The sequence below is a fragment of the Rattus norvegicus genome, chromosome 17, assembly GCF_021556685.1.
Source record: "Rattus norvegicus strain SHRSP/BbbUtx chromosome 17, alternate assembly SHRSP_T2T, whole genome shotgun sequence".
In the NCBI taxonomy this organism is placed as follows: Eukaryota; Metazoa; Chordata; class Mammalia; order Rodentia; family Muridae; genus Rattus; species Rattus norvegicus.
In genome coordinates, this window is record NC_141550.1 from 27,827,128 (window position 1) to 27,852,241 (window position 25,114).

The 25,114-nt window shown below is 41.8% G+C and overlaps 1 protein-coding gene across 1 annotated transcript in view; it reads left to right on the top strand.

Annotated features, from left to right (window-relative positions):
• Positions 1-25,114, top strand: part of F13a1 (coagulation factor XIII A1 chain) — a 176,694-nt gene that overhangs the window by 89,359 nt on the left and 62,221 nt on the right. Inside the window, 2 exon segments of the mRNA NM_021698.2 lie at positions 12,374-12,548; positions 14,960-15,098. Of these exon segments, the coding sequence (NP_067730.2) occupies positions 12,374-12,548; positions 14,960-15,098 (314 nt within the window).

A 25,114-nucleotide genomic window follows, 5' to 3' on the forward strand; every position in this document is an offset into this window, starting at 1 on the left:
AGCTATCAAATGTATAATTTAAGTGGATTTTGATGGGAATGACACTCAGTCCTAACAAAATGTAGATGTTTCCAGGAATTCCCTTGTGTTTCCCCCTGATTAGCATGCATCCCAAGACCTGCTGCCGTGTGTTCTTGCAGTGGGTTAGACATGCCTCCTAGAATCCCACGTGAATAGGTTCACCAAGATTGAGTGAGACTGGCTTCATCCACTTCACGAATTGCTATGCAAGTCTTTATGTTTAGGAACAGAATTTTGTTTCATGTATTGCAGCTCATCTATCCATTCACCTGTTGATGGGCCTTCTAGATGATTCCAGTTTGGGATCATTTCGCAGCGACTATGAGCATTCTGAATAGGTCTTTTCAATGTTTTTTTGTGAATATATATTGATTATATGTAATAATGGGTCCTATGTGACATTTTCCCACATGTATATGGTATAGTTTGATCATATTTGTCCACACTATCTTCTCTTATCCTCCCAACTCCCACCAATTCCTTTCCTCTTCCCAAGTAGCTCCCCTTCTAGGCTCATGTCTCTGTGCATGTGACCCAGGATGTGTCATCAAGGTTGTTTACAAGAGCGTGGGTGGGAGAATGTGTGTCTTACCAGCAGTGATGTCACAGGAGAATCAAAGTCTCTCTCCTCAAACACCATCTGTGTGGAAATCCTCAGGGAGAGGTGGGCTCCCATAAGGCCCTCCCCATTCCATGACAAGATGTTGGCAGGCCCACTGTTATGAAGAGCACGTGCAGGTAATGACAGCAGCTCTGAGTCCAATGGTCCAATGGGCATACTGGGCCTGGAAGTCTGTCCACCCACTGGCTGACCCTACCTTCTTCTGCTCTTACACTTTCCACCCATTCTCTCCTAAGTTTGGCTCAGCCTCAGAAACAATTGAAATGTTTCCTTTAGGGCTGAACATACAACTTCCATTTATTCTCTGTACTCTGACCAGTTACAATTCCCTGCAGTCATCATTGACCACTGCACAGGGAAGCTTCCCCTACTAAAGCGGACAAAACTATTCTATGGTGTGCACACAGTTATTTGGGTGGCAGTGTGATGGACACACCATGTACTTTCAGCAAAACAGCAATAGCAGCTTCTCCACTGGGGCCTGTGACTTTCTCAGCCACGGGCATTCTTTTTAACTGAAAATAGGTTTTGTCTGTCTGTCTGTTTAACCCACTGTTTTTTAAATTATGGTTTACCCTCCCCAGTGTTGCCAAGATCTTTTCCCACTTTCCTATCCATTCAAATTCACATCATTTTTCTCTCTCAGTCATCTAAATAACAATAACAACCACAACAATAGTAAGATAAAATAAGAATATGAAAAAACAAACCAATAAACAAAAAAAAGAGCTAAAGGAAAAGCATAAAGCACACATTTAGACACTGATGCACACACAAAAATGCATAAAATGAGACATATAAGTGAAAGATTTGTAAGGTAAAGGGTAAAATGTCTAGACAAAATCTTGTGAGATTAAAAAAATACCTCCAAGAGTATCACTGATATTATTTTGTGTTGGTCATCAACTATTGCGCGTGGAACCTGTCCTTAAATGTAGTTCATTGCCCAGTGAGACTTCATTGGAGAAGAACCAATTTTTTTTTCTTTGTCAGCAGTTATCAATTGGAGATGGATTCTGGATTAGCGATAGGCTTTTGACCAGACTTACAGTACCAGTCATGAATTCCCTTCTGTGTAGCAGACATAAGTCCAATCAGAAAACGATCCATTACTCAGTAATGGGCACATCTTGCCTATCTCATTGGTATCCTTACACACGGGACCCACAGTGAGTGAGATATTACTGACAGTTCTCTCTCAGCAACCTCCACAGGACCTTCTTAGGTGCAAGTTCTCGTGTGTGGTAACCTTCCATTCTGTGCAAATCTCGTGTGTGGAATAAACATTTAAAGCTGGAGTTACAGAATATGAATGTGTTTGATTTTGTGAGATGCCCCTGTTAGTCATTCATAATAGTCACACATTTTACATTCTTCCAGAAACTTATGACACTCTACTTTTCCCATAGGCTTATCTGTTCTTGATGATTCCAACCTTTTACATTTGCCCAATTTGATGTGTGAACATAGCCGCATCCACTTGCTGTTTTAACTTTATTTTCTCTGATGTAGAGCAATGCTGTCCACTTTTCCTTACACTTCTGGCCGTTCAAATATCTCTCTCAGTGCAATGTCTTCCCAAGTTAACAGCTGTTTTCCTGATGTGTTATTTGTATTATATATGTATTACAGAGATGGAGTTGTATATATATTCTGAAACCACTCTTTTCTCAGATACATGTAGAGGTTATTTCCCACCAGACTGTACTTTGCTCTGAGTGTGTGTGTGTGTGTGTGTGTGTGTGAGAGAGAGAGAGAGAGAGAGAGAGAGAGAGAGAGAGAGAGAGAGAGAGAGAGAGAGAGGTGGAAGGCAGGAGGCATGAACTGTGGTCATATATGGAGTCAGTTCTCAGCTGTTATGTGGGTGTTAGACAGTAAACTCACATCGGTCATAAGAACATTTAAAATGTCATACAGTCCAGTTTTTAACATATTTATATTTGTTTTTGTGGTACTAGGGATCACATTTAGGATTTAGGAGTGTTAAGTAAGTGCCCTACACTGGGCCACACAACCAGTTTTAAAGAAATAATTCTGTCTAGAACACATGATTTTTTTCTAAGATATAAATATATTGCCCCATCTTTCTTTTGGAATACAACCTGGGCTTTTTGTATGTTGATCTTTCATCCATCTTGAGGTCTTTCAGTATGGTGTGAGGTAAGATCAAAAATTCTGATTCCCCACAAATTTATCATTTCCTTCTGAAAACACTACTGGAAATGTTATCCTTAATTTAAGCTTCTCATTGATGTAGTTAGAAATGGAATGACAAGATGAGGCTGGAAGAACTGTAGACTCTGTTGTTTGTCTTTCCTTATTCCAGGACAGCGCAGTGTTAGTTACCAAGTTGCTATAGCAAACATCAGATCAAGCACCCCTCGTCTTGCTCTCCATCACTATTTTTTTTTTTTTGGCCACTCTTGATCCTTTGTACTTCCTTTGCACACTGAGAAACTTGTCTACTTCAAAATGTCATTGAGTTTTAGTATAGAAAGGAAATGGTAAACTCTTTTTTTTAACTTTTTCACTTTACATCCCACTCACTGCCCCCTCCTAGTCACCCCTCCCAAGATCCTCCCCTTTTCCTCTGAGGAAGTGGGGGGCCTCTGGGTATTCCCCCACCTTGACACCCTTGGGTATTCCCCCACCCACTCTCTTGGAGGCTAGGCACTTTCTCTTCAACTAAGACCAGACAAGGCAGGCCAGCTAGTAGAACATATCCCATGCACGGGCAACAGCTTTTGAGATAGCGCCTGCTACAGTTGTTTGGGACCCACGTGAAGACCAAGTTGCACATCTGATACATATTTGTGGGGAGGCCTAGGTCCAGCCCATGTGTGTTCTTTGGGTGAGACTCTGAGAGCCCCAAGGGTCCAGGTTAGTTGACTCTGTTGGTCTTCCTGTGGACTTCCTGTCCCCTTCAGCATCTGCAAGAAAATGTTAAACTCTTTCGAGTAATATCACATCCATCCGCCCAGCAGAACTCCTGGAATGTCACTTGGTGGTAGCCCTGGGAATGCAAAGTCAAGTTGACTTTCCTTCTTGCAAGCCCAGGAAATCTGGTAATGGGAACAAAGATGATCAGACCAATGATAGGACACCTTGTGGTAAACATGAGAGCCGTATAAAGCAAAGGGCACCGTGTGAGCAGAGAAAGACTACCACAGTGACAGGGAAAAGATTCCCCATAAAACCAGCTGGCTTTGACACAAACAATAGGCACGCTTGGTAGTGAAGTGAAGGGGTTTAGTGTGGAAGGGCATTGCAGGAAGGCAGTTCAACATTCCAACCACACCCCCACAGAAAACAGCTAATTAAACCCCTCCCCCATCATCCCATTCTGACTGAAAATCCAAGACGGTGCTTGGCTTTCTTTTCCTTCAGATAAAATGTGTCTGTGACATTGATAAGTGCCATGAAAGCCCAAAGAGGACCAAGGTGAAGAAGCCAGGCAAAGGAGAATAGAGTTTCTTCCTTCTTGGGAATATTTGTTGGGTTGCCTGCTCATGGGTAATCTTTTAAGAACTTCAACACATCTCCCTTCCCACTCTTACCATGTAACTTGAAAAACAAACAAACAAACAAAAAACCTCTACATACCCAGATAAATAGACTTTCAGAATCTATTTTCTACATTTGCTTTTTGGTGATACTAATTGAATCCAAATGTTTACATGAGAAAGAGAACAGCTGTCATTAAGAACATATGCTGTGGCCCCCACATCAACACTTGGTCCTCCCTGTTTCACTCTCAATGTAGTCAATACAGTCGCTATTGAGTTTCACTGACAAAGCCCTAGGTATATGAGACATAGGTGATCCCCTATGCTTAAGGCTAGTCACTGCAGGGTTGTAACTGAGGACCTGCGGTTTACAAAGCCTGGAAAGGATTTGTACTAGGAATGATCTCGTTACTTCCCAAATTTAACTATATACCTCTTAAGAGGATTCATGTTACCCCAAATTCATATTCACTGGTTTAAGAAATGTTAAAAAGATTACATACAAAAGTATTTTCTAAAAGAGTTACAAATTTCTAGCCTTTATGAGACCATAACTTGAAACAACGAAATTTAGCAGAATAAAACAGGTTTATAACAGAGAAAAGTCATTTCATCATAGCCATATAAAATGTGCATACTAGAGAAGAGAAATCCCTTTACATGTGTTAAAAAAGAAACAGAAAGCAAATTGTAACTTTTAAAATGGAAAATCTGGGCTGCAGGGAATAGGACACTTAAAATGTCAAATGTCTTCACTTGTCAGTATTGACGTTAAAATCTGCTCAAACTTCATCTGCTATGGTTCTATCGTTTACATGGTGCAGAAAGCAAGATATATGTATATATGTGTATATATATATACATATATATATATATATGTATATGGACATTTAATTGAGGCTGGCTTATAGGTTCAGAGGTTCAGTCCATTATCATCAAGGTGGGAGCAGGGCAGCCATGGTGTAGGAGGAACTAAGAGTTTTACATCTTCATCTGAAGGCTGCTAGGAGAATACTTACTTCCAGGCAGCTAGGAGGAGGGTCTTAAAGCCCACGCCCACAGTGACATACCTAATCCAACAAGGCTACACTTCCTAATAGTGCCATTCCCTGGGGCAAGCATATGCAAGCCATCACATTCCACTGCCTGACCTCCATAGGCTTGTCAAACACATGAGTCTATGCAAGCCATACCTACACATAGCATAATAAAAAAATACATTTCATTCAGCTTCCAAAGCCCTCATGGTCTATAGCAGTCTCAACAATGTTAAAAGTCCAAAGTTCAAAGTCTCTTCTGAGATCCATCCAATCATTTAACTGTAATCCCCAAAGCAAGACAGGAAACCAGCTGGGCAAACTCCAAACTCTGCATCTCCATGTCTGATGACAATGTGGTCTTCAGATCTTCAACTCCTTTTCATCTTTGTTGACTGCAACAAACTTCTTTCTCCTGGGCTGGTTCCACTCCCTGTTATCAGCCTTCCTCAGCAGATCGCCCATGGCTCTGTTATTCTGAACATCTTAGGGTCTCCAAGACAACTTCAGTGTTACAGCTTTTATTTTTCAGTGTCTGTGATCCACATCTGATCTTCTGGGCTTCTCCAAAGGGCTGGCATCACTTTTCCAGCTCTGCCCTCTGTAGCACTCTAAGCTCAGGTTGATCCAGCCAACTGCTGCTGCTGTGGTCATCCCATGGTACTGGCATCTCTAATACACTGGGGTCTTCCTTTGCAACTAGGCAAGCTTATTCTTACTCTAAAGTGGAGGATTGCCCAGTATGATGCTAAAGAGTAGAACAGCCCACAGTCATCAGCTGTGCTCTCTCAGAAAGAAGCACAGCCAGTTAGGGTTCCTCACAGGAGCATGGGTAAATAAAAGCAGCTGTGTCACTGAGAAGCCCACCCCCCAGAGTGGCTAAGGACTCATAAAACTGCATCCTCAGAGATCCCTGAAGAACTGCACACAGCCCCAACTCTGAGGGAGAGGCCTTGGGAATTAGTAACTTTTGAGCTTCTGAGGCTTGCAAGTTCCCTTAGATTTCTGAATCTTAGGGGATGTTCTTCCTCCTTCTAAGGCAGTGGTTCTCAACCTGTGGGTCAGGACTTTTTTTTGCGGGGGGTGGGGAGTCAAACAATATTTTCACAGGGTTGCCTAAGATCATTGGAAATAACAGACATTTATATTATTATTTAACAGTAGCAAAATTACAGTTATGGAGTAGTAATGAAAATATTTTATGGTTGGGGTCAACACAATTTGAACTGCATCAAAGGGTTGCAGCATTAGGAAGGCTTAGGACCATTGCTCTAAAGGAGACTGCTTCAGCTCAGAGAAACTAGCTACAGAAAACCCACATCGCCCAGCCCCCTCCCTGTGATCTACTTCTAGGATGGCTAAGTTTTCTCCCCTTATAGAGCACTGCTGGTACCCCCTCTGTAGCTGAAAACAAACCTAGTTTCATTATTTCCCTCAGACCTAAGTCATGAATTTAGAGTAATACCCACACCAGGCACCTTCTGTGACACACGATGGGAGCTTTAATCATCCGCTCCCTTTCAGCATTACTTCAGAAAACATAGCTATAATAATTGAGAAGAAATTTGCAACCAAATTTTCATAGTAGAATTGAAAAGGTTTGATTGGTACGCATTTCTACTTCCAGAGTCTTTTATAAATGCTTTCTCTTTGGTTAAAAAAGAAAGCAAAGAAGAGAAAAGTCAGTAATAAAAGTAAAAATATGCCACTTCTCTCAAAAAGGAATCTAAGAAACTTGTAACAATTTAGAGAATAAAATTGAAACAATATGTCCATATTTTTCCCCATTGTGGGAATAGCGTTCTCTTGAGTCTGTAGGCTGCCCATTCCTTACCCAGCTTCCTATTGGTTATGTCAAGTCTATGCCTCCGCTCTCCTGGCCAGTGTTAGAGTAAAGATAAGCTAAGATGTCCCTTTGACCTAATGATGTCAATACTTTGGGAAACATACCCGGAAGTGGATTAAAATGCCCTGAGTAGTCATTCTTTAGGAGCTTCCACCCTGCCCACCCAAATGGCTGTGCTAACTCATATCCCACCAACACTGTAACAGAGTTCCCTGAATAACCTGCAGGCAGCTTACTCCAGTGAGGAGGCTTCTCTCACCCCTACAATTATTTAATGTTTCCGCTTGGCATTTCAGTCCTTTATCAGACATATGGTTTTCAAATGCTCACCTAATCCACAAGTTGTTTCTTCAGGCTTATGAATCTTACGTTCTGTGAGGCTTCCTGACGTATGATACCTAGTTGTTCTACCTGCCTTTGTTAAACCAAATCTTTTGTCTAGAAAAGTTCCTTTGGAGCAATGCATTATATATATATATATATATATATATATATATATATATACATATATATATATATGTGTGTGTGTGTGTGTGTGTGTGTGTGTGTGTGCTCCATTGATCCATTTGTTTGTATTTATACTAAGTGACATCATACTATTTAAGGAATTATGTTTAATTATACTTAACCCTATTTAATTATATTAAATCTTACTTTTAGTAGAAGAAAACTACTGAATTGTTCAGAACAGGAAATTCAGATAAATGCCTCTTCATAACAGATATTTCCTAACAGATTCTTCCAAAAATTAGTTCCAATTATGGATCCAATTAGACAAAAAGTAATTATGTACTTTTAAATTATATTTTAATTTTAGATAGTTTCAATTAAGTATGAGAGACCAACACGCTGAGTCATTAGCATTTGCTTTCCTTTTCCTCCTTTCACTCTTCTATGTCATTTCTTTTATAGTAATTTTTGGTCCTATGTTTATAATCTTTTCAACTCATTTTGTAGTTGTAGCTCTGAAGGACACTCAACTTTATTTTGATGGAGTTTGAGACTCTTAAGTTCCCTGAGATCCTTCATGACTGGGACTTCATGTTGTGTGGCTTCTCCTTCTGCAGCTTGGCTCTGCCTAACATCCTTCAGACACCTGTCTCTCAGCATTACGTGTATAATGACTGACATTTTTGTCATTGAATGGTACCGTGGAGACATCTGAAGACAGCCTGATTTCCTCAATTTTTTGCTGAGTTGTACTATTTTTGTCTAGATGACCAAGCAATTTTTTCTTTATTCAAAGTTTAAATTGATTATGAGTTCTTGGTTAGGGGTCTGGGTTAAACCATGGACTATGGATGACTCTCAATGTAGATTCATTGTTCTCTTGATAAATCCAAACGATCTAGAGTGTGGTCATACCTTTTGTTTCATTTTGAGGGTTCTCTATTTTAAGGACACTAGTTACCTTTGTGTTGTGTCATCTGTGCCCTTGAGAGCTCTTGGTGTCTCTCTAATAACATCTGTCTTTTTCATTAATATTTTTTTATTATCTCATTTCTCCTCATTGTTGTTTATTTGCTTTTAGCAATACCCGCTCTGTATTTCAGAGCTGGTGATGCATCATTATTTCTGAAATGATATTATTTGATCATCCATTTGTCCTTTAGGTCAGTGATCTCATTGTAGAGTGGGAGAAAATGTTTCATGCTCCTTAGTTTTCTTGTGTGTATGAGTCTTGCTTTTTCTTCCCTCCTTCCTATTTACTAGGTCTCACATTCTTCTGTTTTTATGTCATTTATGCACAGTTCTTCTTTGGGTATGTTATTTGTTCTAGAAGATGAAATCTGGCTTTTCTTAACCTAAGATGAATTTGTTTCTCCCCAGACCTACAGTTCTTAGGCCAATGTACCTCGTGGTTTGCTCTGAAATGCACTGGGAGACTGGGAGCAAGGACGAGGAAAGACTGGACCAAGGGAGATGAGCTGAGGAGAGGACTCGCCATTCTTAGTGTGCTGCGTTCTGCTCCTTCTTTTAGGATTCCCATGAGGTCACACTCTTAAGCTTTCTGCCATTTCCATATCATAGTCACAGACTATCTGCCTCTTTTGATATGTGACCCTTTCCCATGCATTTTTTAACAGAATTTGTTTCCACGTCTTTGGTCAGAACAAGATAAAGACGCCATTTTAATTCCAGAATTTAAAAGATAGATGAAGCACTGTTGCACTGTGCTGCTTCAGCAGTCTGGCTTCTGAAGAACCCGAGGTTAGATTGGATTCCGAGCCCTGCTGCTTCCCTGTGCAGCTCACAGTCGACATCTGCTTTGGGTCCTGGGTGTTGGAGTTTCCTGCAGGATATGTGTACCACTGATGTTACTGGTAGTAACTCTTAGGGGTAGTTTTTCATCTTTCCAGTTCTGTAGGCCTGATGGGATGGAAATTTAACGTTTATTTTTAGATTATTTTATGTGTACAAGTGTTTTGCCTGCTTGTGTTTGCGCGCCACGGGCAGGCAGTGCTTGCAGAAACCGGAAGAGGGCATTAGACTCACTGGAAGGGGGCTGGAAACGGAACCCTGTGTTCTGGGAGCCATCTCTCCAGCCCCTGGGATAGGAATTTAATGCAGCCATAGTAATGCTAACGACCAATTCCTGTCTGTCGTCCCAGGTTCAAACTGTATGCTGATAACCAGTGACCCAAAACCATGACATTTGCTTCTGCCCCTGGACTACACCTCGCATGCCCTTGAATCGCCCCTCCAGTATATTTTATTGTCTACAAGAGGCTATTTTACTTTAACCCTTTTTTCATCTGCCACTGAAGAAGTATCTCGCTCTGTGTCTGAGCTCCTTAGAAATCAATGTTCTAATTAGAACACAGTAGCTAATCTTGCCGAATGCTAATAAGTGAGAATTGTGATTTATCTAGCAAGGGGGGCAGCACACAGCATTAACAATTAAAAGGTCTGTAAGGAAGAGGGCTATTTATTTCTTACTCTTAGCTGGTTGAGTTCAGCTTGATACTATTAGTAGCCTTCTGTTTCATGATCATCTATCTGAAAATCATACATCAGAGCCACAGTTTAGGGGACTTTTATCTCTGGGATCCATAAATTCTATTTTACTTCTCGAAGATAACGTACCACCTCTCCACAAAGACCAAGCCATACCACAGACACGGTCATAGCAGGCACAAATTTTCTGATATTTAATTCACCTGCAAGGACAAGTGCTGGTCAAGAATAGGTCCTGAAGAGATGGCTGAAGTAAATTCACTTCAAAGCCTTGAGCCTACTGGTAGATGTCTTTAAGAAACTTGAAATGCTTTTATTCTTCTACATTCCATACACTAAGTACTGACCAGGAGTCTTCATTTTAACCTGACTGGACACAAGGTGGAAATAGCATTTCATTCGGTCCTGAATACCTATGTGATAGCCATGCAAAGGTTCCTAAACTTGTCCTATTATCTCATGACATCACAGTTATTCAACTTTGGGTGACTTTTTCTAGACTGCTTGAATGGCATCCCTTCTACCAACCCTCAGATGACAGGACCACCCTCCAACCGATTCTCCTCTCCTTTGGCCTTCCACTCTACCTGTGTGTGCTTCTGTCCTCATGATCACATCAAACTGCACTCCCATGTGCTTGGCTTCTGCCTCTCCTGAGGGAAAGGCCTTATGCATAATCAATGTCCAATGCCTGCAAGGTTGTTGAAAATAGACCTGATTATTGGATAATCTTGGAGCACCAGCTCTTTATTCAGACTTGCCGGAATTTAGAAAGACATCTTTCCACAGATTTAATCTCTACCTCCAAAGAGCTCTTGAAACATTTCAGAATAAGAGTCCCTTTCAGCCCAGTAGAACAGGCCAAAGGAATAAGTCCAGCAGGCTGCTGAGGACTGATACATAGACACTCACTCTGCTTTCGTATCTCTTCTACGGGCTCCATAATCTAGTTCCACAGCTTCGGGGCCTATATTTGGCATCAATAGCGAATTAATGTCTCTCACTATCATCCAGGACTGGGAGGAGCTTGATAGTACGCATTTCCGACGAGCTCACAGGACGTCACTACTGAGGATTCATGGAGCACACTCACTGTCACAGTCATTGTCATGCCCGTTATGAGGCAGCACACAATTTGAAAAGAATTCCCACTGTTTCTCACCTGGATGCTGGCTACAATTAAACTGATGAAAGGCTCATTCCAAGAGGTGTCCACCAGTGTCCAGGAAAAAAAAATGCAAACTTCCAGACTTTGTTTGCTTTTCTAAACATCAACTGCCTTTGCCACTGAACATTAAGTATACTAGACGTTTACTCTAGGATCAAGTGCATAGGATTTCAAATGTTCTAGATTGCCAGTATGAGCTTAAGTCTCCACTATACTAAAATCTCAGACCTCCTAGGTAAATAGAAATATCTTGTAAAATAATTATAAAAGTATTGGATGAGATATAATTTAATGGTAAAGTACTTGCCCAGTACCAGGTCTCAGTTTGATCATCAACTCAAATATTTATGCATATACAAGTATATTAATCACTTTAAACAATCTCTAAAGAATATTTTTATTTTAGGTATTGTGTGAATCTGTGTGGCATAAATATATTACTGTATATATACATGTTAGGGGCACACATGTACAGGTAAAACACAGAGGAGGATATCAGGTATGCTGCTATGTCTCCTTCTTGAACTGTCGAGATAGGATCTCAAAGAGCTGCAGCCAGCAAGTCCACAATCCTTCTGATTCTGCCTCCCGCAATACTGGCCATTTCCAATTTTCAACATGGGTGCTAGGGATTTGAACTCAAGTCCTTAAGCAGCAAGTGTTCTTATCTACTAAGCCATATCCCCAGCCTGAAGAGTATTTCTTTAATGAACTTAAAGAATCATGTACAGTACCTATGGGAGTCTATTTTCCTATCGACTCTTAATGGTGCCTTTGGCAATTGGTATTAACCTTTGCAGATCGTGAGCACCCACTACTTACCACAGAAGTGAAAACTCCCATCATTGACCTTTCATTTGTTAGTTGAATTTCACCAACACCAGAGTCCCTCCTAACTTCTCCTCTTGCAGTCTTTGTCCTTTCTTCTCCAAGTCATTCTGGGCCAAACCAAGTACCTGGTATGGATCTTTTTCAACTCAAATTGAGAGGACTCTTCCTACTCACTGTTCAAGTAGGATTGATAACACACTGCTAAGGAGGTAGTCTTGATCATCAGATCTTCCCTGTGCACACTCTGGTCTTGCATCATTACCCTTGGTGATAACATGATCAATTGAACAGAGTTAGGACTCACAGATGGCACTAGAACCCTCAGCTTGTCCCACACCAGTCTTCTAAATGACTTTTTTTTTCACCTCTCATGGTCTCATATAGGTGAATGCCAAGGATGACGAAGGTGTTCTTGTTGGATCATGGGACAATGTCTATGCCTACGGCATCCCTCCATCAGCCTGGACAGGAAGTGTTGACATTCTACTAGAATACAGAAGCTCAGAAACACCAGTCCGATATGGCCAGTGCTGGGTTTTTGCTGGTGTCTTTAACACATGTAAGTGTCCAATAGAGTAATGATTTTTAACATAACAGAAATTTCACTTCAGATCACTTTATCTATAAGCTGGCAAGGAGACTTAATAGCTCCCATTGGCTCTATAGAATTTATGGGTGACTATTCTGGGATGTAGTCAATGCATAATTAAATTGTGCTGGGCCAAATATGCTCACATCTCTCTGACTAGAGAATCTTTATGGGAAGAGTGATAGACTGCTTCCTACATGATCCATCATCTGACACCCAGAGTGATGAAGGCTTGGAGGGGCTAAGGAAGGGAGTGGGGAAAGCATGAGCCATTTTAAGCATTCCTTTTAAAGATTAAAGAAAAACCAAAATAATAAAGAATAAGGAAAGATAAATTCTGATTTTTTTCTTGAAATGTTATATAAATACACTTATTTGTTATTGATGAGATGTTTTGTAAGTTCTTAAAAGCTTGTCCTAGATATGAAAGGAATAGTTAGGTCATCTCATGTTCTCCTTCATCTGTAATCTAAGGGGAACCTGATCAGTTGGGTATCAATAGCCAATCAGCATCTTCACCTCCCCAGCTTAGTCAACCCAATGTCCAACATGCCCAGCAAAACAGATGGGAACAGAATAATCCTCTTCAGTCTTGTGTATCATTTTACCAAATAGCACTTGCCTCCATTGGCCCAGGCAATGGTACAGTTAATTCAGTGGCTATTTTAAAAGGCCATTCATTTCACTATGTCCTCCCTGTCAGTAATGATTTTCATTCACACAGCACTCTTGCCTTGGAGAAACATTAAATTCAAGTCAGAGTGTCCTTTCTGCCTGCTCATTAATAAACAGAGCTTTGCACAGTTAGCATTTTTCAAATAAAATTTTCAAAAAAAATGAGAGTTGGGGGCTATAGGCTTGGGAAAGGACACATTTCAAAATGAATGTGAGACACCTATTTCAACACAAAGTTGTCACAGTCTAGGACCTAGTCCTGTTCCACACAAACAGAAATGACATTTGTGGTGACTTCATATGGCATGGCCTGAATGAACATATTTTCTGAGCCTTTTGACTATATTCATGACTAAATGCATGCTCATTTTCTGGGAGCAGTCTTCTTCTGGGAGGCTGCTCCTGTCAGACAGAAGCCTGAGCTACCTGGTGGCTGAAGGTTAGAAAGCATTTCTGTTCCTCAGGACTAAAAAAAAAAAAAAGCCAAGGCACGGAGAGGAAGCCACTCCCCTAAACTCATCTCAGAAAACCATAAAAAGCCTCAGCCCTTCACACACCTGACGTTTCACTGCCATAACTCAATAGCTTTGGGTTTAGAACCAGATAAAATAGTGAAACCTTGCATCCATGTATGTTATTTGCATAGAGAATGTTCTCTGTGCTTGAGGACAGACTTTGGTGGCAAATTAAGCAAAGACAGATCTTTACAATAAGGGGATCACAAAGGAAGCAAATCAGAAAGGAAAGTTGGTGGTAGGAGGAGCTGGTACCCCAAAGTCAGTCTTCACATGTCTTAAATTACTTGAGCAAATCCCCTTCGGTAATAATGTGATCTAATGCCCAGCAATTCACATTAGAATTCACCAGAAATAGAACATGAGTGTCAGTCATTCTGGTGACTAGAGGTGGCAGAGGAATGTAGAAGTGAGAAGCCAGTGGTGGCTGTCACCCTGTTGTTTGGTGCTTGAGGCCAAGTCATTTGAAGGACAGGGCACCGATCTCTACTAAACCCACATTTGTACATCCAAGGTTGTTCTGTTGAAAGGGCTGGATAGTCTTTGTTTTAAAAAATGCTAAATTATTCTGATGGAGAGGGGGGAAAAAGCAAGCCAAGTCATTAATCTTAAAATTGTCAGCTGAATTATTTCCAATGAGCCCTGATGTCTGGTGTCCTGGGAGTCAGAAAGGGCACTCGGATTAAGCTTAATCAATAGGTGCATATGGCAAGAGATGCACCCAGGTAATTTATTATCTAACAACTAAAATGACTTATTGCCATCACCCTGCATAGAGTGTGGTGCAGGAGGAATTTCGTCCTGAAGTAGCATGTCCCACTGAGGACCAGCCCTATACAATCCTACCTGGGGATAGGTTTTCTAAAAATTGTGTTTTCAGGAACATGCTCCCTTAAGAGGATAGAATCCCTGCTACTTTGATGAGCTTGTGGGTAGAACTACACAATTAATACAGGGTTATTGGGTTTCTGTTATAAATGATTTTGTTGGCGTTGTCTGTTGTTCCAAGAGTCCAACAACACAATTTCTCTCCAGCCCTCCGGGGACTGAATGAGTCACACTTCCTCAGTGTGGAACATCTGAGAAAGGGGCTTTTTCACATTGGGGAGGAAGAAAGACCCACAGAGGAAAGGATTTTTCACTGTGCTTTGTTATAGGGGTTGTGCCTCATGTGATTGTTGTCCCCTACAGTTTTAAGGTGCCTTGGAATCCCTGCGAGAGTCATTACCAATTACTTCTCAGCCCACGACAATGATGCCAATTTGCAAATGGACATCTTCCTGGAAGAAGATGGGAGTGTGAGCTCCAAACTCACCAAGGATTCAGTGTGGTGAGTTTGACTTGCAATGGCATGGGCTGGTGTCAAGTAAGAGGGCCATTCTTTGTGTGCAAAAACACAGATACTGCCAAAGTGTTTTTCTCCTCCATTCTCATAGGCATAAATGTCTTATTTTTACAGAATTTCATTTTAAGTGGTGAATGGGAACTATAATTGGGCAGATAATTTGGGCCCTACAGATAAAAGCCAATCATCTATCTGTGAGAGAACAATCACCCAAGCCAACCATGAGCACAGCTAATGTACATGCCTGGGTTGGTTCCCCTATAGCACATGGTGAAAACTATGGTTGATGTGGACTGCAGCCAGCATTCACTTATGCCCAGTTTCCTATGCACTGGTTTATATGTGTGTACAATCTTCCCTGTCCTAATGGTTTTAATCAGGTGAATGACACAAGATTGCTCATTTGCAGATGAGGAAGCTGAGGCCCAAACAGATTTGTATCATGGTCACATATCTCATAAACTGGCAATAAACTTCTTCAATTCTTGACCCTACATATTTTTACTTCTGAAATACAGAATTGAGAATAGGATTAAACTTGGCCTTGACTTGGTGCCCAGCTTTCATTTAGAGATCAAGATGAGGGGAAAAGTGACATTCCTTCCAAACACCAAGGCCATGCATCTTTTACCCTGCAGTGCAGTACCAGAAGCTGGCACCCTACAGGGAGTGTAAGAGCCCAAAGAGTTGTTGTTTATGGAGAACCCATCAGTCCAATGTGGCACAATGTGAGGAAAAACTCTTCTGAGTCCAAATGAAAGGATATTTAGGAAACTATATGTGGAATGAAATTGGGACATAATTTGAGCAGTCACCAGGCATTGAACTGGGTGAAATTTCCCAGACAAAATTGTGTCCTGTGTAGTTGTTCTTCACAAGTCAGAAAGCTAAAACACTGTCAGCTGTAAAACAACCACACAAATGGGGGTAGTGGGAAGGTACAAGTGCATTCTTAAGAGAAAGTAAAAGTGAGAAGTGCCTGACAAAGCTGTATTCTGGGCATGGATTGGCTTTGGGAGTCGCATTAACCCACTAGGACCTGTAAGTGGCCACTGGAGAATGCTGAAAAGGGGAAACGGCTGAAGTGTCCCCAACTCACATCAATAGGTTACTATGAATAAAATATAAAGCCTCTTATTTGAAGGAATGAGCTGAGATAGGATGCTGGAGGGCCTTGGCTAGAGAAAGCCTAGCCTGTGGAAACTCAACTGCAATTTAAAGAACCATTTAAACCTGTGGAATTACAGCTCACAGCCCTACCTGTCTGGAATGGCCAAAACAGATCAAAACATCAGCCCCTAAAGACCACTGTTAATGGTAATGGCAGAAAGAGAATGATTTTGTTTTCTCTGCAACATGGCAACACACACACACACACACACACACACACACACACACACACACACACACACACACACGGTCTCCTTATGTAGACGACTTCAGTCTCCTAGCTTCTTGATCCAAATATCTCCATGATAGATTCCATGAGGAACCTGACATATAGTACAATGAATTCCTAAACACAGTTGGTATAAAGTCATAGAGTAGATAGATCTTGTTGCTAACCCATTGGCTTTGACATCTTGTTCTGATTTTTGTTCCCTCTCTCTGATACTCCCCTAGCACATAAGACCTTGATCCTGGCCTGGTCTACAACATCCTAGTGTACGAAGTGCCCTGGACTTTTTTACCCTCTCCTGATGAGGCTGGGGTTAGGGGAGTTGGTATAGAGTGACTTGGCATCTCATTGGTAGAGACCTGTGTTACCCCAACTCGGGACATGCCCAGATTCTAAGGACAGGGACAAAAGGCCAGTGTCTTGGCTCTACAGAAGGCTAGCTGTGTGACCTTCAGCAAGGCAGAGCTTCTCTGGGCCTCTTTCCTCCTCTAAAGTAGAAATGACAGAAATCCCTATTTCACTCAGTACAGAGCGGAATGTAGCAGGTGCCTAATGAACACTGGCTGCTGGGATCGCCTTCTTTATTAGATGCGCAGCTGGAGTCTTGGGGAAGCAATATGTTGCCATCCTCCTGAGTACCTTGAGAAACTCAGAAGAGAGGGGTGCCCAGTGTCCTGAGATGACTGATACTTTTGTGACTTTGGGGTATTTTTAAAGAAAAGGCAGACACTTGTGCCTGCACAAACACTGGTGTGCTTTATAAACTATGTGTGTTCAAAGAAGCCAGACCATGTCGAGGACTCTCCTTGCTTGAGGGGTTGATGAAGGCTCTCCAGCACACATTAACCAGGATGTGGTCATCACACACACACACACACACACGCACACGTACACACACACACACACACACACACACACACACACACACACACACCCCAAGCTTTGGGTTAAGCTATTATTTGACGATGTTTAGTGTTGAGGAAATGATGCCACTTCTCTGAGTTTCTGGGTCCTCAGTATCCTAGCAACTACCATTTCCTAATGGGGTGATTTTGACAAATAATTAAATGAGACCATCCATGCATGCGAAGCACAGGTTGATTGTGTGCAACCCCAAAACCCAAAATGTGAAATATTATACAAATCCAGAACTCCATATGTACATGTAGAGAATTCCATGTACCCCTCTCATGTGAGACGCACGATCAAAACAGAACACGCTGAAATATGCAGAATCTCCTTCTGAATGTACATGAATGAACTTGACCTATATGTGACACATAGGTCAAGCTCAAGCCTAGATTTGGTTTCCACCTCCAAGATACCTAGTTATGTTTATCAAATATTCCAAAATACCAAAAGATCTAAGGCAGTCTGGTGCTGGTAGAAGTATTCTCAGTCTGTGCTAAGTAATGGCAGGTCTAATGCTGATTAAAGCCGTGCTTGCCAGTAGTAGGAAGAAAGGCTTATCTAGGGCTTGGGATGAGCGACTATTGCTAAGCAGACACAGGTAGAAATGATTGCTGGACATCAGCCGACTACCCGTAGGTCACCTTGGCCTAGTTGTCTAATGAAGTTCTGAGGAGCAATCGCTCTCATCCAGCCCCATGGACTTAGCTCCCTTAGTAGACTCCAATGTTCCCACCAAAGGCTCCTACCCCACCTGACTACTCACACCTCCATCTCATTGTTCACGCTCTGTCCTAAGCTGATTTGTCCTTTTAGGTCTCAATGACCCAGGACATGCCGCCTCTCAGAATTCAGCTAGATTTATGAGTGCCCAAATAGGAGGCAGACCAGCAGGGCCTTCCAGGGTACTAGCTCAGGCATGGACAAGGGGCTGTGATACGACACGGAGCGCCAAGAACAGGTAGTTTAGTTTCTACATCCTGTTCAGTGTCTTAGTTCTCCTGTGGTAGATGTTCACCCTTGGGAGTGCCTGTAGAATGTGTAGCATCTATCTGGGAGTCATTGCAGGCAGTTTGCTGAAATGGCTGGCCTAGCATTTCACTGCTGGATTATGGGAATATGAGCCTCTCTAAGAGAGAGAGAGAGAGAGAGAGAGAGAGAGAGAGAGAGAGAGAGAGAGAGAGAGAGAGAGTCAGTTCATGCTCAGAGGATGTGAGAGTTTCTTTGTGCCTTACGAGAGTGTTTGGCCACCTCATTATTTGCAGGTCACGTTGGAGTAGGAAACAATTTTAAAAGACAGAGATGGTGCCACTTACCTGGTCATGAAAGGTACTTCACATCAGGGCTTCCCTCCTGCTTGGTGCAAGTGTTGCTTTGTGTCCCTTGGCTGGAATGAAGGGAGTATATTGAGTATTCTGGATGGAAAACTGTGCCCTTATTGGCTTGTCCCCATCAAAATGACGCTCCCATGAGGGAAAGGGAAATTCTCTCTCTCTCTCTCTCTCTCTCTCTCTCTCTCTCTCTCTCTCTCTCTCTCTCTCTCTCTCTCGTGCATTCAGCAGCAGGCAGGATATGGAGCAAGTGTAAACAGTTTCTTTCAGAAAAACAGAAAAATACTAATCAAACTGAATAAATATCGCTTTCTCATCCTACAAACCCTTACTGCACATGACAGCTGTGTCTAAACCGTAGCACCGGAGGCTACAAGACAAGGTAATGAGGTTGGTTGTTCTGGAGAAGCTCCCTAGTGTTCCCCAGGAGACAACACATGTAGAATACCCTACATAAAATGCAAGGAGGTTCATAATATGCACTGGGAAGCAGGGAAACCAGAGAGGGAGTTTCATTCCAAGCCCAAGGAAGCAGGTCTGCTCTCGTGGGAGGTGGTCATGGACTGAAGGTCATTATCCTTCTGCAAGCATCTGGCTATGCTGTTCAAAGATGGAAAACCCCAGGAAGTGGCCTCAGTCCACAGATGAAACCCAGAGGTGTACATCATTAAAGGTCCAAGGGCTGAACTGAAATGGCCCAGGCATTAGCTGCTTCAGGAACCAGGTAGTCAGGCAGGCAGGGTGGACCGGCATGCAAGGATCGTGGGTTATTATGACCATGGGTATTAAACCTTCAGTCCACTTTCCCTCTGGTTGTGTGGCAGCAAGAGCCCTTCTCTTCATGCCTCTAAAAGGGACAATGTCCCCCCAACTCTGCATCTGCAAGAGCAGATAGTTCTTTGATGGCTGGGATGAGACTGAATGACATTACCCAGGGATCACCCAATACCCAGGTATTCTGCTTCCTTGAGGAAAACTCAGCCCCTGCTTTCTGATCTGTATTAGAGGAAGGTGACCATCCTTCCACAGTGTCTCTTAGAGCCAACAGCTTCACTCCCTCCTGAACAGTGGCTCCTCATTGTCCATATTCCAACCCATCACTCCTGCTTCAGTGTTCTCAATGCGCTAGAGGGAAGCACAGCAGTCCCCATCTTAGTCATGGTTTCAGTTACCACCATTGACTTCACAATGAAGTGAAAGCACTTCAGTGTAGTCCAATGATGGGCATGTGCGTGCTGGAGAGGCTGAGAACCCAACAGTTGCTCAGTCTGGCACTGAGTTGCTGTAGAGTTGCTGGTACCAGTCTGTGTACTGGAAGGCAAAAATAGCCCTATAGAAACATGTTATTTTATAAGTCAAGCAAGCACTCTCTCTCTCTCTCTCTCTCTCTCTCTCTCTCTCTCTCTCTCCCTCACTCCCTCCCTCTCTCTCCTCCTCTCCCTCTTTCTTTCTATGAATATATATATATATGAATATACATATCACACACACACACACACACACACACACACACACACACACACACTGTGCAAAGCAGTGTGGTTTCATCTCCCTTTAATTACCTGGATAACCTTGACAAGTTGCTCAGCATTTCAAGACCTTTACATCCTCATATGCAAATGTAATACTTCAGTATTAATGAGTTATAGAGGCCTTCCCAGCTTCAAAAATAACTTTATTTTAATAAGTTATGCCGTTCTTCCACCCAGACCTTTCCTGTATAGTTCAGCGTTTCCTGTCACTTGCTTGCATGAAGGCTACAAGCAGGCACACAGCCAGGCTGTAGCCAGCCTGCTCACACATAGGCACCGCTGCATGAACTGGCTTCACATCAGTTCCCTGGAGGAACAAAGCAGAGCAGAGGGATCTCCAGAATGAATTGCAATTGGTCAGCCAGCTCTAGTGCATCTAAAACAGGAAAAGGAAAAGGAAAGGAAAACAATCTTTTTTCAATATTTTCTAGAAAGAGCGTTTTTTATCGACTGTTTCTGACCCCAAATGCAAATCTTTCTGTGCGCTGGAAGTGTTCATCACAAATCGCTGGCAAAGCAGAGGGCTCTGATCTCTCATCCGGAGGCTCATCCTCCCACAGTTCTAATGCCCACTGGCCCCTGTGTGATGTTCCACACACCACAGGCATGTCTTTAAAATCGGCCGTAGCGCCTTTACATCAGTTAAATGTGCCGTATATTCCTGTAGATTGGACTCTTACACTGCTGAATCATCTTCTGTTTCCATCAATGTAGAAAATGGAGTGATCTGAAAATAAAGTCCAAATAAACTCCTATAGAAGGAAAATCCTGAATATAGACCAAACTGCTTAAAGATGTTGGAGGGCTTGTAAAATTGTCTTACCATGCATCCGAGTTACTAATTCTGACAGTATCCAAAATGTTTGTTTTCAAACATTATCTTCTTATCCATATTTTTGGACAACTCTTATGACTATCAGCGGGAGCTAGCCAATGAGCTAAGAATTTATGCTGAACATGTCCCAGCATGCTCTACAAAGGACTCTCAGTAACTTACAAACTTACCTTCAAAGAATAAAACACTATGGGCCCCTTTCAGCATGCCTTCTTTTTATAGGTAGTATATCATTATTAGAAGATAACCCAGAGATACAAAATCTACATTTTAGGACTGCACAAATCAGTGTTTTTACTCTGTTCAGTGTGGGGAAACCCTCATAATCTGGCACATTTTTATCAATCTTAAAAGAAACTTTCTCATTTCTCCAGCCTATGACGTGATGGCTGCTAACTTTCTCTGTTCCGTCACAGTGCATGATACATATGTTTCATACACATGGAATCATACACTGTGTGGCCTTTTCCTGTCTGGTTCCCTCTACAGAGCATGCTTCTCATAGCATATCCATGTTGGAGCATGTGCCCAGACTTATCCCTTTTACCAGCGAATGGCATTTCCCTGTGCGGACCCAGCATGTTTTATTTAGTGGTCCATCAGCTGTGCCTTGGAACTGCTTCTGCCTGCTGTGAGATAATGTACTCTGATCATCCATGTAAAAGTCTCTGTGAGAGCTTATGTTTCTGGCTTTCTTAGAATAGACATTGTTAGGGCAGCTTGGTCATATGGGAACTTTACATTTAACTGTTCAAGAAACTGCTAAACTTATTTCCAAATCAGCCCCACCATTCTATATTCCTACCAGTGGAACATGAGGGGGCCAACTTCTCTATATCTTCCCTTGCCAAGGTGATCATTTTCTTGGGCTCTATTCCATTTTCAAATTGTTACAGACTTTCTAGTGAACATGAGTGATATGGTAGATTAAATGTCCATTCCTCTGTGGACTGATAATACTGAATGACTTATCTCTTTTACTATTTTGGGGGTTTTGTGTTGTTTTAAAATAGCTTTCAAACTCCTGTCCAATTTTAAAATTGGGCTGTCAGTCACTACACTGTAGCTGTTAGTTACATGTTCCGGATGCAAATAAACATTTCTCTAATCTCTGGGCTGTCTTTTTCACATCATTAACGATCTGTTTTATAGCAGAAAAATGGTTTACTTTTATCAAAACCATTTTATAATTGTCTCTTTGGTTGTTTATACTTTTATTACCACATATAAAAGATCATGTCGTTAAGTCAAGGTCACAAACACTTGGCTCTTCTGTTTTCTTTTTGAGTTTTCTAATTTTAGATCTAGGACCCTTTTTAAATTAACTTTTGAAAGGAAAAATAAAAGGGGTAAATTGTTAATAACTGCTTCTAGGCATTGTTGAAAAAAACAGGCTATAGGTAGAACTGTTTATACAAGGTGAACACTGAGTCAAACACGTAAGAACATATCCTGAGTTGGGAACTTTTCAAGAAGTTTCTAGAAAATACAGAAATATATCAATGAGAGTTGAAGGATCTTTGAGGGGGTTCAACCTATTTACTTCTTATCCCTGAGCTTCTAGGCTATAAACTGTCACAGCTACTGAGGCTTTTTCAAGACTGCCATGTATATAGGAAGAGGGAAGTGAAAATATAAAACAGAGCACACAGATCAGAGCTCTTACAGAGATTGACATGAATTTCTTAAATAAATACCACCAAGCTTATAGCGAGTCTTATGTTCATTGCTAGAGTTATAGAAAAGCTGGTCTGCTTTGTTTTTTCCCTAATATTATTGTTACTCTTCTACCATTGTGGAAGTGCTTCACAAAGTCTATTCATATATATCTATTCATATCTCTCTCTCTCTCTCTCTCTCTCTCTCTCTCTCTCTCTGTGTGTGTGTGTGTGTGTGTGTGTGTGTGTGCATATGCATGGGTATTTCTCTTTTATCATGTCTTTGTACTGCATCTGTACCTGGTATTCACAGAAACTAAAAGAGGTTATCAAATCCCCTAGAACTGTAGTTACAGATGTTTATGAATTGCCATCCATGGGTTGGCATCGAAAACCCAGATCTTCTGGAAGAACAGCCAGTGCTCTTAACCACTGTGCCATCTCTCCAGCCCTCCCAAAGTCTATTCCTATCACTACTTACATGGATTCAAATGGAGAAATCCAGCAGACCTTCAAAGGGATTATACTGTATAGAGATGTTTTTACCATCTAATTTAGTTTCCCTTACATATATACCTCAAAATATGTAATGCACAGTAATGAGTCATTTAATGATCGGATCAGGGAGAACACTTACATAAGCTTAGATACTGTAGTGCAATCAGTTGAAGTGGCCTTGTAGAGCAGTCAGGAATGGTGAATGAGATCTCTGCAGCTGCTGCTGGTGTAAAACAATGCACTACTTTACAATAAACGTTAACCCTTTTTATTTCTTCTTTGAGCTTGTCAGGGAAAAGTGAAGGCCAACTTCTCCCTGACAAACTTTCCCACACCCACCTCCCAATTTTGCTTTTTTTTTCTTCTTTTTAACAACCTACTGAGTCCAGTTAGTGCTACCTGCATGCCCATGAGCACGGGGCAGAATCCACTGGAGCATGGGAAGCTTCACAGGGACTACCTCGCTGGACAAAACTGGTTCCCCCTCCCTCTGCAGCCATCAACTCCCAATAGAATCTAAGCTAGGGGTGTGACTCCTCCCCACTTTGTTGGAATGTCCACTGGCCTGGGCAGATCTTGTGCAGGTGATCATGGCTGCTATGGCTTCGCAAGGACACCTACTTCTCACCTACTATTGAGAAGACACTATTTGCAGCATTTTCTCTCAGCATCTGTTTCTTAGCAATCTTTCTTCCATTCCCACCTTTCAAGATGTTCCTTGACCTTATGGAGGTGGGGAGTCTGATATAGATGTCCCATTTAGGACCAAACACTCTGTAGTCTGTGCACTTGGTCCAGTTGTGAGTTTCTGTATCAGTTGCCATCCTCTGCAAAATGAAGCATCTCTGGTGAGGGCGAAAACCACTAATTTATGGGTACAAAGCTAAGTATTTAGAAGACAGTTTGATACTGTGCCCAGTAAGCAAAATAATAATAGTAAGTTTCCCTTAGGGTAGAGGACTGCAGCCACAGGTTCTCTGCCAGGTGTACAATACCAAGCATGAATTCTGCCCCGTGGAACGGGCCTTAAATCCAATCAAAAAGGAGATGGTTGCCCCAATAACAATCATTCCACTATTAAATAAGTGAGTAGATCTTTGCAGGCTAGTTATTATTAGATTTTTCAGGGCTCACCATTGTGGATGACTGTTGACTTACACACCCTTAGCAGCCACACAGCTGGTACCCTGAAATCTAGCCTGCCAAGAAAGAAGATTCCAAGTCAGTGCCAGCTTTATTTTGTCATGTCCTGTGACCACATTGAGTAGTATCTTCACCACCAAATTCACACCAACAGTCATGTAGTCAGGTTCTGCTGGGCAAGCAAGAGCAATGGCCATAGCTTACATTGTTTGGGGCTCTCTGATCAATTAGAAGGGAGATATCGAGAATTTGCTATTAGGATTTTTGCGTGATAACACATGGCATGTGGGAAGAACATTATCTTACGTGGGTTAACTCCATTGTGTGTGTGTGTATGTGTGTGTGTGTGTGTGTGTGTGTGTGTGTGTGTGTGTGTGACAGAGAGAGATAGAGACAGACAAAGAGACAGAAACAGAGAAAGACAAAGAGATACACAGAGAGAAACAGAGATAGAGAATTTGACTTATAAAATAATAGGTTTTCATGTGGCTTGTCAAGGATTCTTAGCATTATTTACCCCTTCCCCACCCTCCCCTCTGCTCTGCCATTTCCATTTATGCCTTCTCTTCATTATTTTCCTTTCTGCCTCACACTACCTGTGCCCTGGTATCCCCCTGCCCTTACGATATTTCTTCTCTCTGACAATGCTCCCTTCTAGTTTCCTAAACTACTTCAGATACTCCAAGTGAAAATTAA